Source organism: Rhea americana, unplaced genomic scaffold (genome assembly GCF_003343005.1).
Source record: "Rhea americana isolate MKP2758 unplaced genomic scaffold, rheAme1 scaffold_0, whole genome shotgun sequence".
Taxonomy (NCBI): Eukaryota; Metazoa; Chordata; class Aves; order Rheiformes; family Rheidae; genus Rhea; species Rhea americana.
The window spans coordinates 4,115,206-4,137,445 of NW_028185037.1; the positions used below are offsets into that span (position 1 = coordinate 4,115,206).

The window sequence follows — 22,240 nt, forward strand, 5'->3', positions numbered from 1 at the left end:
GGCGCTCTTCCGTGGCTTTCACAACCGAGAGCGCGCCCAGACAGCTCAGGTCTTCGTCTTTAGCAAGGGRAAACCCAACGTCTTTTTTCCCATCCTCACCGGACGGGAGCGCTGAGCAAGCCAGGCAGTAAGGGGGGAGGCTAAAGCTGGGCATAGCTTCTCCAGGCAGCTCAGAAAACGCACAGTAATGGGACATATTAGCTAATCGGCTTTCTCAGCACCATCTTCTCTTGCAATTTCGAAGTCTTTGTGGCCGTGTGGAGCAGTCTCACCACGACTTGCTTTAGCAGAAAGCAAGAGCAAAATTGGTGATATGAGGAGAATAGTTCTTCTTGCCATGCCAACATTATACAAATGCTTAGATAAGTATTACATAAAATTCAAATATGTTTATTTCAGCTTGATCAACTTTCGAGCAATATTTGCTCTTTTAATAGTCAAAAGATAAACAATCTGACCTCCAGCTCAGTTGTAAAAGTTACAATACACTTACTGACTTTTTCCAAGAAAGAGGGGAAACTGATGATGAAAGAAAATTAAAGCTTATGTATTCTTTTTGAATTTTGCTCATGGGTGATTACTGAATGGCTGATTGCATTTAGAATTTTTTTAACTTATATTTTTTATAGGATTTTTGTATTTATCTTTTAGAAATAAATCATTATCTTAATGCCACTCACCCATAAGATAGCGCTAACTTTCATACATCTTGTTTTATGTGTGTGTGTGTCAGAGAAACAGACAGAAATTRCAGGATCCTGGGCTGTCACAAACTCGCGTTCTCAGGGCTATAAAAACTTCTGGATGTTTTAAATTGATGATGTAAATGAGATTTTCCCAAAACTTTCATTAACTAAAGGTGACCTGATTTGCATTTGAATGGACCAAGGTGGATGGCTTCAAATAGATATTGCCTCTGATTTTTCCAGTGACCTTGGTGGCAGATATAGTGAAATCCATAGCCTACAGGATTCAGTGCTGAAGCTGGGAAACTTAACTCGTGGGTCAGCAAGCCATGAGGAAGACAGGGAAAACAGTGTCTGCGAGTCCTTGAGGCTGTTCAGCACAGATCACTACGGCATCAACGATCAAACCTTTCTGACCTCTCAGCAATCACCTCTGGTAAATTTTCARATAGTCCAGACTTTCACTCCTCAAATTCAGGTTGAACCTAGAAAGCTATAGAGTAGCCTGAGTCAATAAGAGGTAACAAACTACCATGATATTAATCGACGGGAGTTTGCTATTACGACCCCTTCTCTTTATTCATTGTMATCCCTACGTTTCTTGCCACCGCACATCATCTGCCCTAATTCTTTTTCTTTGTAGAAGACATTTTTGTATTTCTCAATGTACTCCTTGACAACTAGGTTTAAAATAGCCTTAAACATTGCTAGCAAGTCAGATTTACTTTCTGTTTTCAGATGTCACCTTAAAACCCATTTCTTCCACTCTGATCCCTGTTCTGCAGTATCCTCAGTGGTGTAGCAACTGAGTGGCTCAGCTTAGAGGCTTTTGGAGTTGATAGTCATCAGATGATCACTGTTAGTGATACAGTGCAAAYAGACTATGAGTAAAAATGTATTCAGGTGCCAAACTAATTTTTAGTTAGGACTGGGCACGAAAATAATAAGACTATTGTCCAGAGTGATTTGCATCATAGCTTTCAGAAGCCTATGACAGAACATAGAGGTGCCATAAAGAACACGAATTTCACTCTGACAGCCTTTTCTGTTACAACAGTCCCTCTGAGGATCCACTTTCCTCAGCATTTTCTTTGTTGTTCTAAGCAGGGACATTGTAATTTTGTGCATCACTGAATATATCACTCTGTCAGAAATAACAACACGCTTCTTCAAACAACACAGTCATGAATAAACGTAGAAAATCTTTCACCACGCACAGAAATTTCTGAGCTACCTGCTACAGATGCTACAGAAGCAATTAAAGAAGATTTGAATGTATTTAATTGTACAAGGGCAAGATGTACACTGGGGGCTGTYTCTGCAACACAGTACTCAGATTTATAGCGGGCACCTGTTCATCACTTCACTGGGTTATATGCCAGGGATATGCTTTTGCTTAGATCTCTAATCTGGTAATGTCAAATATGTTATTTGCAATATTTGCTGGAAGATTAGGATCCAGGCTCCAGCACTGCACTCAAGATAAGCACATGAGGCATTGGGTGCAGCCAAATGCATTCATGTCATGTCAGCACAATCTTTTCTTAGATCTCTGCTCTCRGTTTGTCATCTGACTACTAAATGTCTTTTTAAATGTCTGACTTTGTGTCTAAAATGCTATCTGCCTAATAATATGAGCTTTTTTTTAAAGGACTGTTATAAATAACCCAGTGAACAGTCCTGATCACTGCAAAGCTGGTCATACCTGCTGCTCAGTGACAGACMCAGCAGCAAATGCACTTGAACGAACTCTGGCAAAACTGCCTATTTGGGGTACTTCTTGGAGAAGTGAGGGAGCAAACTACAGGAGCGTAAAGGAGCTATGGTCACTTCTTAGTTCTGCCTAGTGCAGTTAGGTAGGACTGGGGCTGGCCAGGACAGAGGTAAGGTTAAAGCCAATCTAATCTRCTGACATGAATCCATCAATCCTCAGCGCCACCAGCCAAGCTTTCCACAGGCTATCTTCTGGTATGAGAGGCACCTCTAGGTAGCTATATCAGCAGAAGATTTACACATTTTCCCAGGACCACAAGAAAGACATTTTGAAWGTTATCAGAACAGGAATTATATAAAGTGCAACTTCAGTCATCTAAAGCAGTTGTTTTATTGAAGAATCAGAAAGATTTTAGGAACTAACTTCATTTATGACTTTCATTGCCTTGACATAGAGCTGGAGAAGGATAATGCTTACTCCTCCCAATCTCTCTACCTTCTGTAGAGGTCCTTTTTGTCCAGCTTTGACACAAGCAGTGGAGTCATGGCTATTTTACTGTACCAAATCCTGATCCCTTGAGTAATTGCCTAGTTGCTTATGCTTAGCTCCAGGCAAAGTGGTAACTTCAGAATCAACGCTTATTGCTCTACATGAGGCAGGGATAGAACACAGACTAAAGGTTTTTCTCCTGATTAACAACTCACCAAAAATCAACTCTTTCCTTGCATTAGGCAATTTTCACAAGGATGCAATGACTACATAGCTGGCTAGCTACCTTAATTGGTCCAGTTCTGGTCCTGCAAGAGTCTTGGTGATACTTTTAAAAGTTGGTGTGCATTGTAAAGATTATAGAGAGTTGTTCAAGGGCTGCAGAGCCATGCTTTGTTAGTACAGTCTGAATCACACCAAACTAAGCTAGGAGATGAGTGCAACCTTTTGCTACAAGCTGAGCAAATTTCAGAGTTTTTACTCTGTAGAAGATCATAATATTTCAACTTCTGTTTTTCATTCAACTTTTTTTATGAGATTAAACATTTCATTCTTACCCAAAACAAAATTTTTCATTTTGGCCTATTAAAGTCCTCTTTAGCAACATGTTGACAGAAATACCTTGTCATTTCTCTGGGAAACCCAACATATGAAAGAGAAYTTCAAACTATACCCACCATTAAGCAATAAGCTCACTGCTGAGAAACTAATGTAATCTTCTGAAGAACTGATCTGAAACAAAGCATTTGAGGTCATCTCCATTTAGGTCAATGTGATTGRAACTGCTCATTTCATTTCCATTTTCCCAGTGTGAGTGATTCTCTTTTTTTTTTCTGAAGGAAACTGAATTTCCCATTAAAATAACCATCCATATGGAAAATTTCCAAGCAACTCTATTTGCAGTTTGTCTGTCTGAGCAGAGGATCTGTGTTAGCATCCAAACTGTATAAATCATTCTCAGTAAACTTGCTTTATTCAGTCACAAAATAGTAAACCTAACAATCAGCTCACTCTGGCTGGTATCTTGYCCTTTCCTCTGGACTTCATTCCCAGACTAAATTCTGCAGCTACTGTCCTGAAAAACGGGAGAGCTAGAGCGAATATCACAATTGTTTCTCTTAAATAGCAATAAACACTCATCACTAAACAGTCATGACATCCTTTCTGATGTCAGTGCTGCACCAAGTACCTGAGACTGTCATTTARTCCTAAAAATCTAATTTTAGAAGATGATTAAAGTCTACTGTATTATTTTCCTCCTGATTTTTTTTTCTGTTGAATAATTCCTTTATGGAAAAATACTTTTTGCTCCCCTGCAGTTTACTTAATTACAGAGCTTGCCTGTGTTCCACACTGTTTTTTAATAAATCTTTCTTGTTTCTTCATTTTGCTTGAAAGTTAATTCTTTTTTTTTTTTTTTTTTTTTTTTTTTTTTTTTTTTTCCTAATTGTATTGGACAGTGATAAATCAGGAACAGCATGACTGTGCCCTCTGATTGAAACAAAAGCAAACCAGCCAAGGAACAAATAAATCCTATGCTTAAACTACTGTTAAAATACTGAGGATTTGTCATTATTATTTTTACCATGGAAATCCTGAAGGAAGCACTGTGGGGCCATATAACTCGCGTTGCACTTTAGTTACAGTTCAGAGCCCTGGATTCCACACTAATGCAGACTGATGGATTCCCAGGATTGCAAGGTTAATGTTAACCATCCTTTTATTCAGATAATGTTAWATTGGCACAATTTGAGGTTTTACTTTTATGGCAGGTGATCTCAACCTTTCTCCTGTGACCCAAAGGAGGAACTAGAGCTCTGCTAATGAAGACCTGGGCAGGCAGGAGGGAGGGAGGAGCATTCACTTTGGGGCTCAGAGTCCTAAATACAGACATGCACATGTGCACTGGTTGCCTAATTGCCCCATCTAGCCATGGGAGGCCCGTGATATTCAAYGCAGCTGATGAAGCCTTGACAGTGGGACCAGCCAGTAGGTGCTTGATTGGCCTGATGTMACATGGGCAGCATCTAGCACTGTTTCAGGTGATCTAGGGTCTTTTCCCCAAGCCYGTCCAACTGCTTCTCCTGTGTCATACCTGTCCACCTTGTGCAGGTGTCTCAAGTGAGAACACCTTAAATGTCTTGTGCCTTGGCAACTAAGTCAACACCAATGTGAGCAGAATTGCTTCCTAGGTGTCAGTAACTTTGTGAGTATGATGGGGACTTGGACACCACACTGGCATGTAGAAAAGGACAGATGTCTCTGCAGAGCCAAGACCCCCCTAACATGAGCATTACACTCAGCATGACAGCCAGCCTCTGCTCAGAGCCACAGACGCTGCGAGTTGCCAAGGCTTGCAGGGCTTCACCAAACTCCTCTCTAGCTTCTGCATAGTTTATCATCTTTAACTTATGCCYCACAGAAAGGTTTAATCAGATACCTACCTGCCTTCGGGAGCTTGTCTGTGCCCCAGGTCTGCCTTAGCTTTCCTAGCATCCTTCCTACCCTGTAACTAAGGTCTGGGCTGAGGATTTCATTTTACCATAAAGAAAGTGAGAAAAACAAGTCTGCCTCCCCACTGATTTACACGAGTCAGTAATCAGCRTTGCATTTTTTGCACTCTCTCTCAAACAGTGCTGCACACTGAATCCCCTCAAGATCCTCAGCACATCTCTTAGTTTGTAACTTTGCCAAATATTCTCACTATCTTCTGACACCTTTTCCCTGGAGATGTCATTGTGTAAAAGCAATTTCCATGAGAGTTATGACTGGTGGGGAGGGAAGGGAGAAGGGTAAGAGAAAAAGGGAGATTTACATTTGTAATGCCTGCTGAAACCTATTCATTGAACCACTACCTATTTCAAAGGTTCTTACTCTGCTGAAACATAGGCTCATCACAGCTGACATTAAAATTAAGCTGGRGTAGATTTGCCAAGGAAATTAGAGGTAAAAGGATTCACCCCATAAACCACTAATTTCAAACTTTTCCTGCATACTTCTAACAATGTATCTATGTATAAAAAGACCTGTGTTGCTAATACTTTTTTCTATTTTTAATACTATTATTCAGGCAATAATACAGGTAAGCAAAACTGTATTTCTACAGAACTGTTCTCTCTGAAGCTGAACTGTGCTGCAATACTGCCTTGCATACAAGCTGTCTAGCATTCAGTAAAGGCAGATGAARTCCAGGTAATGCAATTTATTAATTGTTTGGATAAACTCAGAAGTTAGTGCTTTTCTGGCTTGGGACAACTGTGAATTTAATTAGATTCTGCAACAGTATTACAACCTCCAGGTGGCTGCACTGAACACACACACACACACACACACACACACACACACACACACACACAGAGGATTTATAAAGCAGTTAATTATAGAAAATGAAGATATAGTGAACTCACAGAGCTCACAGAAAGATTAAGATACAATCTATGTAGTATGAATGATGCACACATTATGAAAGTACTTAAAATATTAATTTTACAATTAAAAATGCTACTTTATTCTTTATTAAATGTAAATTTGGGAAGAAGGAGATTTTTCAGATTTGGACTTGGTATATACGTTGATTTACTGATTCACAAAGGCCAGGAATTGAAATAGTAACTAAAATAATATCAAAAATATTCTTTAATGTTGCTAAAATTGAAAGTCACCAAAGCCAGTCACATTCAATGATTCTCTCTTTTTTTTAATTCCTATATAACACTTTTGTGCTCCAATCTGCTCCTGAAAATAATGCTTAGGTGAAGAAACCCATAAAAGAAACAGTGCTTAAAGTTGCAAGGCAACTCCACTCCATCTTTCTCTCCTCTGATTTAAAATTACTAGATTTTGCCTTTGTAAAAGTGTAAGATTTTTGAAATCATGTTTTCTGTAGTTAATATCATCAGGAAAAGTAAGCTTGCTTTTTCCATCCTCAGATGGTCTTGAGCATTGGTAACTGACAGCCCTTGCCTTGAACTGTGTGCAGTCATTTACACTTGTGTCAACACCGTGCAAGATACTCCCAACTGAAAGGGGCGCGTTTGACCTTTTTTTTGTTAGAGGGGTTAATAACCAGGATGCTCCAAGACAGCAGACCATGTGGGTCTTGAACTTCAAAATTACTGCAGTGATGGCCTGCAGACCATGTCCTCCATGAGCTGCCTTTTGTCTGCCCTGGGAAGAGCTACTGGTGCCTCTGCAGAGCTTCTGTTGACCTCTCCCATTGGCCCTGTGGGCCCTCGTTGAGCTCCCTAGCAATGCCCAGAGCAGAGCTGAGGCCGTGATGAGAAACCACACCATGCTTCCTTCACCCTCACAAAACTCCTCCAAAAAAATAACTCTGCTTTCACATAGAGTGGACTGGGTTTTTCAGTGACTCAGGACAAGTGATGAGAAGCATCCAGCTATGCTGTTATAGATATATTTATGTCATGTCAAATATGTGTAAAATCAAGAGGTGAAGATAGCTCTTCCTCTTGCACCTTCCCTGCTCAGAGCCATACTCTCATGTTGGTCTCACTTGTGCTGTGGCGGGTTGGCTCCTACCTGACAAGCTGAGGGGACCTGCCTTTGCCTCCTGATACTGTCAGTATAGCTTACGGCGTAGCCCAGATGCTTGTAGTGTGCTTGCTTCTTGGGCATCTGCAAAATGTTTGAAATATTATGAATGAGGGGGGATAATCACAGTACAACTCTAGGCTGAAGCTGGGCTTTTTCATAATCACTGCTCTTTCTTTCTTTCTTTCCTGTGTTTTCACTGTTTTTTAAGAGACCTTACRTATAAGATACTGCTCAGTAGTTGATGCAAAAGCGAAGTACTCCACATTAGAGAAAAAAACCTCAACAAGCTGAAGCGTACACCTGTAGCACTCATCCTCATGTCCAGCTGAACTGTGCTTTCGGGGCAGCACGAGCAGATGTCTGCCTGGCTTGCAGCCCGAGCTGGAGTGACACAGAGTTAATCACTGCTGCACAGAAATAAAACTTTTTCTTACAGTGGCAAAGTGTGAGCATCAGCGCGGGGACCTTCCATAACGACTTCTTCATACTATTTACTGACCAGTGTTTGTACAGGGAATGCCCCAAAATTTCATGAGCTCACAGAAGGCAAAAATAGAAATGACTTACAGTAGAAGTTAAATGTCTGAATGGCTTTCAGCTTTAATCCGAACTAATGACAATATTTGAAGTAGCATTTAAGAAAGAGGAATCGTTAACTGCTACACAGTTACACAGGCATCTCAGGCTAATTACATGTCAGATATGCTAGTTATATGGCCTGATCAAAGCAGTTCACTGTTTCTTTATGCACCTCTAATTCCTTTTGAAACACAGTAATCTGAATAACCCAAAGTTGCCTGTTTTCCTGAAGACCGTTCAAATTAAATTAATATATAACAATTCTCTATCTTGTCTCTCCTGCCTTAATTAGCAGCCAGGAGACTGAGATTTGCTTGGTCACCACAGAGACCCACTGGTCCAGCCTCCTCTTGCTTCTCTGTGGTCCTAGGAGGTTTTTTTTGAAAGGAAAAAAAAAAAACAAAACTATGTTAAGCTGCTGCAAAGAAATATAAGTTAGTTTGCCTGTGGGGAGAATTTCTATGTAAGTCTGCACAGCTAGTAGTTGGCTTGCAAACTAATTTTTATAAAATGTTATGGTTCAGCAGACAGAGGACCCTTCAGTAACTCAGATTGTTTACAATTTATCTTTTTGATCATCAGCTCTTACCATATAATCCTTATATTAAAACATTGCCAACACAGGTAAAAATTTTTAGTAGTGCTAAAATGTGGGGGGAAAAAACACTCTTTCTAAATGGACATACTACTTCACCTAATCTGATTGTCTGCATAGTTATAGCACCATTATTAATTTGCTTTGTACCTGGYATACATTTGCTTATATATTTGTTTCTGATTCTATCAAAAGGAAAAAAATAATGGAGATTAAAACCATCAAGCATTCATCTTGTATGTTGTGTCTTATTGGAATTTACTTAATACAAAATCTTTATAAAAATGTAGTGTTCATTCTATGAAACAGAGAGAAAAAAATTATTCAGTCTATATATATGCACATTCATAAATTGAAAGATATATGCCCAAAATGAAGTACTGAAGAAAGATCCATAACTAATATAAATCGCTAATAAAAGCAATGATCWGCCCTGGTTGAATGGCCTCTATTTCAGGGTCTAGATGAGTTGTAAAATTTAAGTTCATCCTGTATAAGTAGTTATATGAGCAAATATCAATCAAATTTTCCCACCATAATGACCTCCAGTTCCACCTGCCGTTTTGGAAGCTTTGTGCAGCGGTATCTAAYTTCTGCTCAGTTTTTTCCCTGGTAMTTATGGTCACWGCAGTAGCAAGTGACTTTTCTTTTACTTTATAAAAAGATAAGATCTGCATCAAAGAGGAAGGTGCAGCGATCATAGTCTGTTAGGCAGACAAGACCTCAGTTCCTGGAAGTTWAATTCCCTATTATTTGCCTTAGCATCACACTGAAAAAGGTAATTACTCATTTTAGCAATCTGCCATAGCTTGTACACTTTGTAATAGATATGCTAAATGGGCTTGGCTTATCTTCTTAAAAGCTAAAAATCTTCTAATCCTCTTCTTCTACARGTCTGACATTAGGACCTGAGTAACAGGGTTTTTTAAACACCTAGTTAATTTAGCGCACTTAGAAGCATTAAGCCAAGGGCGATCTTTTATGCTTCGAATCCTTTTTTGAAAGCTTGCTGTAGCACAGCTGAGACTGGAATACAGATTTCCTAAGCTTGAGGTCCATGGAGATCACCTGAGGCCATCACTCTTTTTTATCTTTCAGGCTTTGAAGTAYAAAGACTCACACACATAGAAAGTGAGGTTTTGAAAGCTGGCAGAGTTAAAATATTTAGTGTAAGTGGAAACAACCTGAAGTCTGCTCTTGTGAAAAAATGGCTATGAAAGCTTGAGATACTCCAGAAGTGATCCAGCTGATCATGGCATACGTCTTTAGCTAGCTACCCTAGGCACTCACACGCAGTGCAAATCACTGCAGTGTATGGACACTGCGCATTCTCAGTGCTTACAACACATTTGCGGGATAGGGAACTGTAATCCTCATTTTGTATACAGTGATCTGAAGCACAGAGAAGATTCATTATTTGTCCACAGTTTATCAGAGCCTGTATTTAACTGACTATAGAAGACAGAATAACCTGTGTGAGTTTTCTCCTGCTAGACACACAGCTAAGTAGAATTTCTCATCCTTCCCTACTAAATAAAGCCTCCCTACTAAATAAAGCCATAAGCTACTTGGGAATTACAGGCACAAGCCAGACTTTCATTCCTTTGGGTAATTTGTAAGAGAAAGCATCATATAATAGATGGTTTTAGGATTGTTTGATATGCACATGATCTTCTAATGCTTGCATTACAAAACTTCCAAGGTTCAGTGAATTTTTTGCTCCTTTTCTTAGTCAGTTAGTTAATTAGACACATTTTACATAACCTGTCATTTTCAGCAAATGCCAGTGAGCCAAGTTTTGGCCTCCTTATTATATCTGCTTCATGTGATTTTTGCTAGAAAGCCACACTAGCAAATAATTTATGTTATATTGCCCAAGCTGTCTCTCTTTGCTACATCCTTCTGATATCTGGCATACTTCGTCTTGCTTCCCACTTGATGACAACATTTTCAAAGGCAAAAAGGGTCTATGGAAAGCCTTCAAAATCTATTTGCTGCACTTCTGTTAAAAAGAAAGATCAAATGGTGTAGAATGCTTTTCAGCTGCAAAAAGTCAGACATTAAGCCTTTTATCAATTAAAGACATCATGAAAAAGCATTCCAAAAGTTTCTTATTGTTGTTTTAAATTTAAGCTTATTTTCTTATTATGTACAGCTAAGTTTTGTTCTATAACAAATGTTAAGCAGTCAAAAGAAAGGCCCTTTTCTTCTGGTTGAAGAACGTAATTAAGTAGGTTTTCTTAGCCTTCCACCTATCCAATTCCCTGAAGCCTATGAAAGTCTAATATTTTGCATTCCTTCCCAGTCCATTTTTTCTGCAACCCTTTGTGCTTTGCTTTCTGCTAGGCTTTGGCTGGATAGTGAGACATATCACGCTCTCAGATAGCTCCTGTGCCAGTTTCATTGCCTATTCTCAGTTGTTAACTGTAGCATTTGACAAAGTCCCTTCTGTTCTTCAGGTACACCTATCTCCCAGTAAGAAAATCATAATATTATTCTCACTTTTCTACATATTCTACAGGATCACATATTTGCTGGTAAAGAGAAAATGCTTGTGTGTTTTGTTACAAATAGAAAGAAATGAAAAATAGAGGTATAACAACTATCTTTTTTTCTTAGAAGACCTACACAGCCATCACAGACATCTGCCACCATCAGGGCACTCCCTGACAAATGCAGACAAATGGAATCACGATAAGATAAAACTGCTTTGGTGCACATATGTGGTAACATGAGAAAATCCAAAGCTCTAGGAATGAGTTTCTCATTCTGAATACGAGYATTAAGTACTACTGACAAACTAGGGAAATATGACAGACTCTTTCTTCTTTTCTCAGATTAAAATGCAACTTGTTCATATTGCTTCTTCTCCTTTATTGTCTGCTAGTGGGAATGATATATCAGGGAAATCTGTTCCTCTGTCTTCACAGTGTCTTAGTACTGAGAAACTCTTCAGTATGGAATGGTTTAATGGATGCGTTAGGACGGCCTTGGGATAAGGACTACTATTCCTCTCTTCCACTTTGTGCTGACTCGAATCTATTGATCCTGGGGAGGTTTTGCCTGATTTACAGAAGCATAAGTGAAATTTGTTTATAAAAGATTAAAAACTGAGATACATATTTTCTAGAATTTATTTGTACAATATTGATCAGATTTCACTTGATTTCTTTGCTAAATAAGATGTTTTTTGTGAAAAGCTGCAGTGGTTTAATAATTCCATCTAGACTGAAGGGAGACAAAATTTGTAAGAAGGAGAGAGAATATATTTTATTAGACTAATTGATAAAAGTGGAGAAAATGGACAAGCTTCCAAGCACACAAGGCCTTAGATGAGGCTTGTTTGGAAGAATAAACTTTGAGATATTTCTCACAAAAAGCATCATTTGGACTTCCAGACCTTCTGCCATGGGGGAAGTTGGCACTTCTTGCCAACTGTTGACACAGTCTCAATGCCTGGTCATCGATATGCTTCCAGGATCATGGGCTTGTGGTTGGGTTGGCATCTGGGGTGGAAGATGCACAGCAGTCATTTGGAACTGGGACTCCAGTGAGAGGGAGCTTGCTTCATCACCAGTAAGAGGAGAAACAGAAGCTGAGGAGGACGGGAATGAGGTAAGGTGTGATGTTGTGACACAGGCATAAAAAGGAGAAAAAGCCATAGGAGAGTCATGGTTAGGAATAAATGGCCCAGGAGAAAAGCCTATCTGGAGCTACCTGAACTAATGTGCGAGCCCCAAGGAATTAAGGTGATTGCTAAATTCATGAGTCTGAGAAAGAGGACTAGTAATTTCTCACTTTGTGTTAATGTCTGTATGATTATGCAGTATATGTAATTACAAAATATCAGCGGGCTAGTTTTATTTCCCTGTGGAAGAAGGAAAAAAACAAGGATGCACAAAGTAAAGTCAGGTCCTGTTACACTACTCCTAGCTTTTCTACATAGTAAACATACAAAGCAGGGCTGTAATAGCATTTTAACACATATTGCTCCACTGTATGCAGCTGAGAAAAACAAAATTGGTATACAGCGTATTCACTGCTTTTAAACAGAACCACAACCCAGACCATGATTGCCACACGATATTTTCATAACCTCCTAGCAAGGGCAGTAAACGTCTCCTTGGGAGTTTTTCTACCATGGAAATGGTCCAATTTAAAAGGCACTGCATTAGTAGCAGTCTCCTAATTAACAGTAAGTGGAAGACCTGCTATGAACRATTGTTGATGGCCAAAAAGCAAGTAAGAGGAAGTTCAATACCTTCTTCAATCACTGTAGATAAAGAAAAGTATAGCTTAAAGAGAGGATGTGGTGGCACAAATTTGGTTCTGCTGAAAACAATAAGCACATTTGCACCCATATCCTGTGGCCTCATTAAGCCCAGCTGTAATGGGGACATCCAAATTGCCTAAATGACAATACCAACTCAGTTCCCATGCCAGCATCAGACAGATTACTTTTTCTGCTCTTTGCTATCTGTGACAGCTTCAGCTATTTTTTTTCCCTGCTCAGCATTTGATCAGCTGAATCAGTGAAGAAAGGTCAAGAGGAGGAACTTATATTTAAGGGCTGGATGAGGCCATAGMCCCTCTTCCTTACTGTAATGGGAGGGGAACACAGAAAGCATCCAGTTTCCACCCTATGTTCCCAAAGCCCAAATCACATTCAGCAGAACATGCACACCAGCTTCAGAAGCACTGCAATCACACAGGTCAGCTTCCCCGAAGCAGCCTTCTCCATCAGCTTGTTTTCTAAAAACAGGCTGATGTCTTGTTTCCATGCTCAGATGAAGAATGTAGCACTTTGACTGTAAAAGGAGATACTTACTCAGTACTGTGTGTATTGATGGCAYGAAAAAGTTCATGCAGTTCTTCTCCACTCAGAACTCCATCAGCAAAGTAAGCTTTGAATTCGTCRAAGGATAGTTTTCCATCATCTGAAGCAATGAAGAAATGGAAATTGCCTTAGTTTTGTTTACGATTTTTCTTTTTATTCATGCAATAGAAGAGGAAGCAATTAAAAAATTAGCTGTTTGGATTAATTTAGATGTAGAAACATATTCTGATCAAGACACATAAAGGATGTGATGTTAAACACTTCTGCTCTTTTAGTAGAATTCTCAGTTTACCCAATAACTGTCACTCCTCATCCTTCTCATCCTTCAAACACAGACAGTTTGGATTTGGTACATGTCTACTGACACATTAGCATGATTCTGTCCTTCTCCTGATCCCATTCACTCTTGCTTCGCCTCAGCCTGCCCCACGCTGCCCCTCCCTGCTCCCTGCCTCCGCATGAACATCAGTGACCTTCTGAGACTGAGAGGGCCAGAGAAACCCCAGGGTTTCAATTTTTGAAAGAATATGTTGGGTCAATGGAAATTTCCTCACCTGTCTAGAGAATTTATTTCTTATTCTTTCTCATCATCCCATTACATTCTTTCTGCTGCTCCTGGCCCCTTCTGTGGGACAGTGAGACTCAATAACAGCAGGGATTTGAGCCCGGCTCTCCTGTCTAGTTAAGGATGCTAATCAATACACTACACTGGTTTGCATTTTTTCAGTCTTCTTTTTCATAAAATGTCTCTTTTTGAAAAATGCTATGCTTGGTGTGGAATTATCAAATAAAAAAATGTTTGGCTTCCATGGACTAAGAAGTTACTTTTGTGCCCACAACCATAACGAAGAATTTCAACTCATTTTCTCGGTCAGCATAGAAAACAAAATTTCAACATGTAATTTTTCTAGAAAGTAATATAAATTTAGACCTAAGAAAACTGAGTTGGACATATATCAGTAGTCTATCAAGACCTTCAAATGATTTTTCAGATGGAATTTGGGTTGGCCATGTAATATGTAATGAAATCCAAGTATGAAGAAGTTGACTTTTTATCGTCTAAGTATCAGCTATTATCATTTGTTTGGATGAAGAAAAGTCAAAAGTCATCACCACATGGATCTTGACACATCAGTAATATGTTATTGCATTTAGGAAGTATCTACAGACTAATGGGACTTGAAGTGAGAGGAAGTACCGTAGGATAACATTTAGAAGAACAGTAATTAGATGTGCCTTAATTCAAGAGGAAAGAGTCCCTATTACAAGCCCTTTGGCATTTAGTGGAGTCTGTTTCATCTGTTTCTTAATTTAGCTTTAATTATAGCAAGTCCTTGCCCACATGAGGCAAAATCCTTCAGCTGAGATGTGTGACGCAGAGATTAATTCCTCTGTTATTTTCAGAATGTTATCAATTCATGTTGAGACTCGACCCTCTGCCTGTCAGATTAAACCCTGCACAACAACAAATGTTTTCGAAAGGGCGTATCATTACTACAGTACTTCATTGCAGTAGGGATCATATTTGTATCTCAGATCACTTAACCATGTCTGAATGTCCCAGAGAGTGGATATACAGCAGATGCTTTCTAATAAACATAGATTTTGATTTTGCATGCTTCTTTTTTTTTTAGTAGTGATTTTAAAAATGAATGAAATGTGTCTCAATTTGGACAGTCTGTCTCATCCACCGTGTGGCTCTGACTGCTATGATGGAAGCTGCAGACTCAGACTATTGTCTGTTTTGAAGCATTTGGTCCTATTATTAACTCTGGCCTCTAATTATATCACACCTACTATTTAAACAGCATAGAAAAATCAGCACAAGAACTATTTTTTTTTCCTGAGWATATGATTCAAGGCTGAGTAGAAGGAATCACCTACAGGAAGAAACGTAAAAGAATTCTGGCTGCCAAAATGAACTAGAGCGCGAATAGGGCTGACATTGTACAGAAGGCGGCAATGGAACCAACGCTTGTCAGCAGGGAGAGGATGAGAAAAGTAAGAGAAACATGGATATAAATGGAAAGCTGGCCCCACAGACGTCTGCGAGATTTTGGCAGGCCAGGTGATATTGCTTCTATGTGGAAGAAGAAGTGTCCTGTTTTGTCTGTTGGACAGCTGTGATTTCAGGAGAAGTCCGTGGGTGAGGCTGAGGCAAATCCACAACTCCACTTACACAGTTATGGCAATTTTTTCCTCATTGACTAGCATATCTGAGTGAGTTTTAAATGCAAGATTGGTAACTAGCAAACAAAAACCAAAGAGAGAAGGAGCTCCACCAATTATTTTTACTTAGAAGAGGTTGGAACCTTAATAGTAGTTAAATGTGAGTTTATCCAAACTGATTCAGCTTTTGCATGAAGTATAAAGAATGTTTTCAGAGCCTGATACTTTRTAACACCATTGAGAATTCAATTTAAATTTACATGCTCTTTTTCTTCCTTTAACAGCATACTGAATCACTCCTGGGGCACTAACAACTGTAGAGGATAAGGTAAAGTGCCTTGAGCACCAGCAAATCTACAACATATTGCAGCCTAATTTTATAGTGGTCAAGAAAATGCTTTGAAAGTAGTAGTACCTGAATCCTGTAACTATATACTGTACTGCAGTATAAGCATGGTGAGTAGAGCTGAGGAGTTCTTCACTCTCTTGCTTGCTCTGTAATCTTCAAGAAGATTCCATATTGGTCAAATTGAGTGTTTCAACAAAAACATTTTGAAGTGTTTAATATGAAAAGACAGATTGTAGCTGGTGATAATCGTCATGATAATCAAAATGAAATGTCAAGATCTGTAAGAGCTAAAAACCAAGACGGCATAATATTGCATTTAAAACACACAATTTCCTTTGCCAGAGCAGCCACAGTTACCCAGTTAAGAATTTAAATACTTCTGCCATTTGGCACTGGATACAGTGAATGACTACCAAATATTGAGCATGATAAAACAAGCTTCTTTTCACAGATAYGCTTTCTTTGGCTCATACAAATACAATTGATGTTTTAATCAAATTGCTTCTGCAGCTTTAGCCTTTGCTGAAAAGAGTGATTCGCATGAGTTATACAAATATCCAAGAAACTAGGGTTTTCTGGTAACTTTCCTGAGATAAACATGAGTTTAGTCATATAGCAGCAGCCTGAGTATGATACAAAGCTTGAAACGTCTATTTATATTCTATCCTTCAGATTCATTGGCTTTAGACTGATCCAGAAAATTAATGTTCTGACAATGCAGCCAGATTGGGCACTATAACTATTTTCTTTATATTTTATCATACAAAAGCAGACATTGTCTTTTGCTTTATTGTTTTTTATTCTCAATCACATTTTGCAAAGTCTATCTTGAACATATCACAAAACTCGCCGCTGGCAAAAGCTAAGGAGATTTGAACATATTGAGTTACTTCATACAAACACATTTACTGAGAAACTCTGATTATTCCACACATTTCTCCCATATACTATGAGGGAAATTCTTGCTAGTGTAATCTGCCACCAATGAGCCAGGCCACCCATATACATCTTCCTTGTCTGGATGAAGCTCAGATCCTAACAACCTTTCCTTGGCCGATTTAATAAAAGACACATTTGCCTAGCCAGGGCTTTTTTCAAGTTTCAAGAATAGCTGTTGTTTTTAAGGATGTGTTACACATCCTCAGCTCTGCCTCTTCTGCGGTGCACTTCCCTTCCTCAGAGCTCCCTGGCAAACATGGTCCGGCCCAAGCACTTCAGAGCAGCTGGGATGAAATGTCTAGTGCAGACCCTCTGATCGCTGTTACAGGTAAAACCAAAGAGGATGATGATTCATGAAAAACGAACTTATCTGAAGTCATATATTCCTCAGAAAAATCAAATTTTAGCAACATTTGCCTTGGCAATCTTATAGCAGCTGTGTTGCAAAACTTGCTTGCTTGCTTTTGTGTATCTTCTCCAATGTCTTTCATAAACATGATTTCTTCAAAAATAAGCACAGTTGCCTGTCCTTTTTGGAGCAAAAACATTCCTGACTGGCAGACAGAAATAKAGACAATAAAATGTATCTCCTTATTAGCTCTGATAAATTTAGAGGTATATTTACAATGTGTTTTATAGAAGAGTTTTCCTTCAAGTTACAACTGACTTCTTAAATAAATAGAAATTCACTTCTCTGTTGAATAGATGGTTTTATGTGCAAAATAAGCATGATTCTATCCCCCAGGTAGACAGTCAGTAGCATCACAAACACTAGCAGATTGCAGGAGACACTTTGAACAGTTTATTATTTTAATAGATAACAGCATCTCTCACAAAGGATATCTTCGAGTTGAAAGATGACCTCTAGGAGCAAAAAGACATCAGCAAAAACTGAGCAAGGCCATTTATAATCTGTATTTCAGTCCCTGTCCCCAAAGAAGACCGTGAGCCTGCAGCTAGTAAAGGATGTTAGGGGGATGCAGCTGAGCAGGATGGCAGTGAAGGCAATGGAGCAGGGAAAAGAAAAATGTGATTCTTTGGCATATTGTACATGGGCAGCATAAACATAGGTCCTCATTCCCACCTCAGCCGCCYCCAGGGACCTGCTCTGTCCCTTGCCTTTCTGGAAGCAGCCAGTAGCCAATACCTGCTGCAGGAGGTTCAGATCAGAGCACGCTAAATGATATTGCCATTTCTCAGCTCTACTTACAGAGAAAATAGTAGGGAGGAAAACTGAACCAGATGCAAAAAGGAGAAGAAAAACGTGATTCATTGGASTATGATGCATAGTCTGGGATCAGACCAAGGGTTACCAAAATAATAAACTTCTGTGTGCTAAAGAGTATGTAGAAAATATTTAGGTCCCAGGCACTTGCATAAGAAAAAAACAKGAACAAAACTCCTTTATTTAACACTTACACTCTTTTGTTAGACTAATATTTGCACAGTTTTAGAGCTGGGCTGAAATCTTCAAGCAATCYGCTGCAATCAACAAGAATTTGGCTACTGCTTGAGTGCTATGTGTTTTACASTGGGCACAGGATGACATTTCATCTATAATTTCATATGTTAAAGCCAGATGAGAAGGCACTGATAATACCATGCTATTTTATATAGTTTTAGAATTCTACACTTAAAATGTTATTTCYCTGCTCTGTATCACGGACATCAGGGCATGCTGAATGCAGGCAGCTCACACAGCAATAAGATTAATCATTTCATCTGACTGTATTTTTTATTTAAAAGAATGTGTTTCAGTGAAATGATTAAAAAATATATATTTTTAGGGGAAGCTTTCAGTATGCATTTGTTTCAAATGTCAGAGAGAAAATGAAATCAAGCATAAACATGTTGGTCTTGGCAGTAGACCAATTTGCGGCTGATCTGTGCTGGGTGTTTGATATTCTGGCTGGGCTGTCTCTGGAGCTTTAATCTTGGTCTGTTTAATCGATTTTTTCATTTTCCATCATTTGATTGCAGTCACTCATGACTGCCTGCAGCATACTGTTTGCTGTACTCCTTACAGTTATGGCTTTTGGGGGGAAAGTTTCTTCTTCTATAATAGATCTTACCTCTGGTGTTTTCAAGTATCTTCCTCTTTGGAGTTTTAAGAATGTCTGAAATATAAGTTATATTCAGTGCTTTTTCACAACGGCAGATCCCAATTTGCAAATCAATGACAACATTATACATAARCCATCTTTCTTAAATCTGTCATATTTGCTGCCCTTGTCAACTAATCCCTGCTTGGAGCTGATCTAAGGGTTTGGGGATGGGAGCCGTGAGTTTGGAACAGAAAAAAAAAATCCATCTAAAGCTGTGGAGGAGACAGACAGCAAAATGATTCCCTTTTTGGAGGATGTGGCTTGGGAGAACTTTCTCCTCCCTCCAAACTTGACTGGACAGCTATTTGCACACAGAAGCATGCTAGGGGAAGCTTTAAAGGCCAGGACATGCTTTGCAAGCCCAGCTTCCCAGGGCAYGGGGTTAGGAGTAACATATGTTCTCCTTCGTAAGAGAATAGATGAGAAAGAGCCAGGCCCCCCTCAAGAAAATGCTGCAAATGATGAAGCTGAAAGAGTCTATGAGCAGGGAAGAACGGCCCTTTCTCCGATCCCACTCGCAGAGGGAGGGAGGGAAGGGAAATGAAACCCCTCAGGGTGCAGCCAGGACAAGGCTCTGTCATTGTTACGCAGTACTTGGTGACTCCGGTCAGCATCGAAGCATCTTCCAYCCAAAAGAAGACTGCTACTCTTGTAAGGTCAAGGTCTCTTGACAGATTATTACCTTCTTCCTTCTGCATTAAGACAGTCAGACTGTTTGCTATTGGATTTCTGCAAGACTGCCTGTATTTGAGTTTCCATTCCTGGGCTAACAGGCGGGAATTATAGTAGGAGACTTTCTTAATAGGGTACATGTCAAGRCTGCAAGGTCCAGAGGGCCCCAGGGTGAGCTTTACCAACAACTAGTATCATTTCACTTTATCGCAATCAACTGCAAGGCTCATGGGGTGCCCCATGTCCCTCTTAGTGTATCAGATAGTAACTGAAACACCTCATGTAGATGAGCAAGAGGATAAGCACATACAGGTGCTGCAATCACACACGTGTGTGTGGCAACCACTGTTGGTTGTGAGATGAGGGGGTAAAGAATTTTCTGGGTTGGAAAAGACTGCACTTAGCAGTTCCAGTCTTTTATATTTCTATACTTCCCTGGCCAGGGGCAGGATTTTACTTTCTGAGAGGAATTTGTTTGCAATGAATAAGTTTGCAAAAGGAGTGAAAAAAAAATATTTTTTTCTTTCCTCGCTGGAGTTTTGCCAGATTAGTTTTGTGTCAAGTCCTTATGCTTTCCTTAGATCATACAGAGTTTTGTAAAGAAAAACTAAACAAATGCATCATTTTAACATGCAAAACTGAAACTTCTCTTTTCTAGAAAGGTCAATACACAAYGTCTCATCTTTATGAAATTGCTTTTTTTACCCCAAGGGTTTTTTGTGACTTTTGTCAAGATTATGAACTGTGTGTTTCTTAGAACTATGATATTCCCTGCTTATGCCTTGTGTTCTAAGAAATTTACATGACATTTTCAGTTACTGGAGAAGTGCTGATCTAATCCATACGAAGTGGAACTGTTCAGCCACAAAATAAGAACTACAGACAGAGTCTATGAAGCTGAYCTTGTGGAAGCTGGGCATAGCTCATACTTCCAGAAATGGCATGGTAACAGGATGATATATGTATCTGGACGGGCAAAGAAAGAAACCACTGCCACAGAAGAAACAACATCTGTATGACTTCTTTTAAATGGGGGTTTGACTGTATGATAAGTTTCTCATTTAAACCCCGGTCATAAACATTTGCAGCATTTCTGAGTAATGGCAATTCAACAAGATTTCTGTGCTCTTTTGATCTCTTACTTTCTATTATCTTTGCAAGAATAGTTGTCTTTCCTTGTCTGGAGGGTTAAACTGGAGTCCCGCAGTCCTGAAATTCACAGAAAGCTCGCTGGGTTTTTACCTATTTACACATGATTTGATCTGTGCCCTACATGAGCCAAGTTTGGTCCCGACTGGTGAGCTCCCAGGAAGGATGAGGGCTGAGCAATGGCAGCCAGGCTCGCTGTCTCGTGTCCATCTTGTCCATCTTGGGTGGCTTGAGGTAGGCTAGTGCACTTACCGTCCCAGAGMTCCCCTTGAAACTTATACTCCTTACAACTCTCAGTGGTATTTAGTATGAACTTCAAATACTTGAGAATAAATTTTATCGAAACTGCACAACACCTATTATTTCAGAAGTGACTGAGGACTACATATCACGGTTGAACCTGTCTAGGCTGTGAGGTTTGACATTGTGTAATTCTTTCAGGAAAAGATAAGTTTCACTTCTTTGATCAGAAGCGCTGTGTCCTCCTGGTTGGCTCATACAAATCGATGTGCCATAGTCGGGGAGCAGGGCAGGCCAGGTCTCTGGTGAACATGGGCCAGGCCATGCCGTTTTCTTTCCCATACTCRTGTAAGTGTTAAAGGAGACTCTCTCCTGCTGCTTTGCTGAGAGGGAGAAGAGAAGATGCTCAGTTTCTTCCTGCTCCCGAGCATCAGGACAGGGCAGGTCTTACAGCAAGCAGGTGCTCATGGTCATGCAAACACATGGCTCTTGAGGAGTTCCTAGAAATAKTCCCTCTATGTTTCTCTCCTAACTGCAGCTGCAACGCTCTGGAGCTTTGGCTGTGAATAAAGAATTTTTATTCTCAATACTGTCTCCTATAATACTCCTRTTTTCCAGCTTGATCCACTTTTTTTTGGATGTACCTTTCTTCGCACTGTTAAGCAAGTACCTAACTAGGTTTTGATGATAAAGTATTCTTTTGAATATTTAATCTCTCGCAGATAAAAAACATGGCAATTTTCAAAGAGCTCTATTAAGCATGTATAGCAGAACTTTAGACATTGTGTCACATAATATTTGTTACTGTAAAGCAATGCTTGGTTCCTGTATCTCATAAAAGGTGACACTGAAAGTGTAAAGTATCCTAGTCACTGTGAATTATTAATAAGCTGAGTTGACAACAGTGTAAACATATTAGATATGTGTTCAAATATSCAACAATCTTTCTGAGAAGGTACCTAATGTCTCAGCCTTAAAACAAATTTTCTTCCTATTAATGTGGTGTAAGACTATGCAGCACTGGACTAGCAGAGTAGAAGTCCCACAGCCAACTGATGGTTGAGCAAACACATTAAGCACTTAAGAGCTGAAATCGTTTCAAGCTTATGGACTCAAATTAATAGAACTAAAATGGYTGAGCTTAGACACATTTCTCCTGATAA

The 22,240-nt window shown here is 39.4% G+C and overlaps 1 protein-coding gene across 1 annotated transcript in view; it reads right to left on the bottom strand.

The window, feature by feature from the left end:
- Positions 1–22,240, bottom strand: part of NECAB1 (N-terminal EF-hand calcium binding protein 1) — a 60,835-nt gene that overhangs the window by 33,089 nt on the left and 5,506 nt on the right. The window contains exon 5 of the mRNA XM_085308859.1: positions 13,446–13,554. Within this exon, the coding sequence (XP_085164985.1) occupies positions 13,446–13,554 (109 nt within the window). The remainder of the gene's footprint in view (positions 1–13,445; positions 13,555–22,240) is intronic.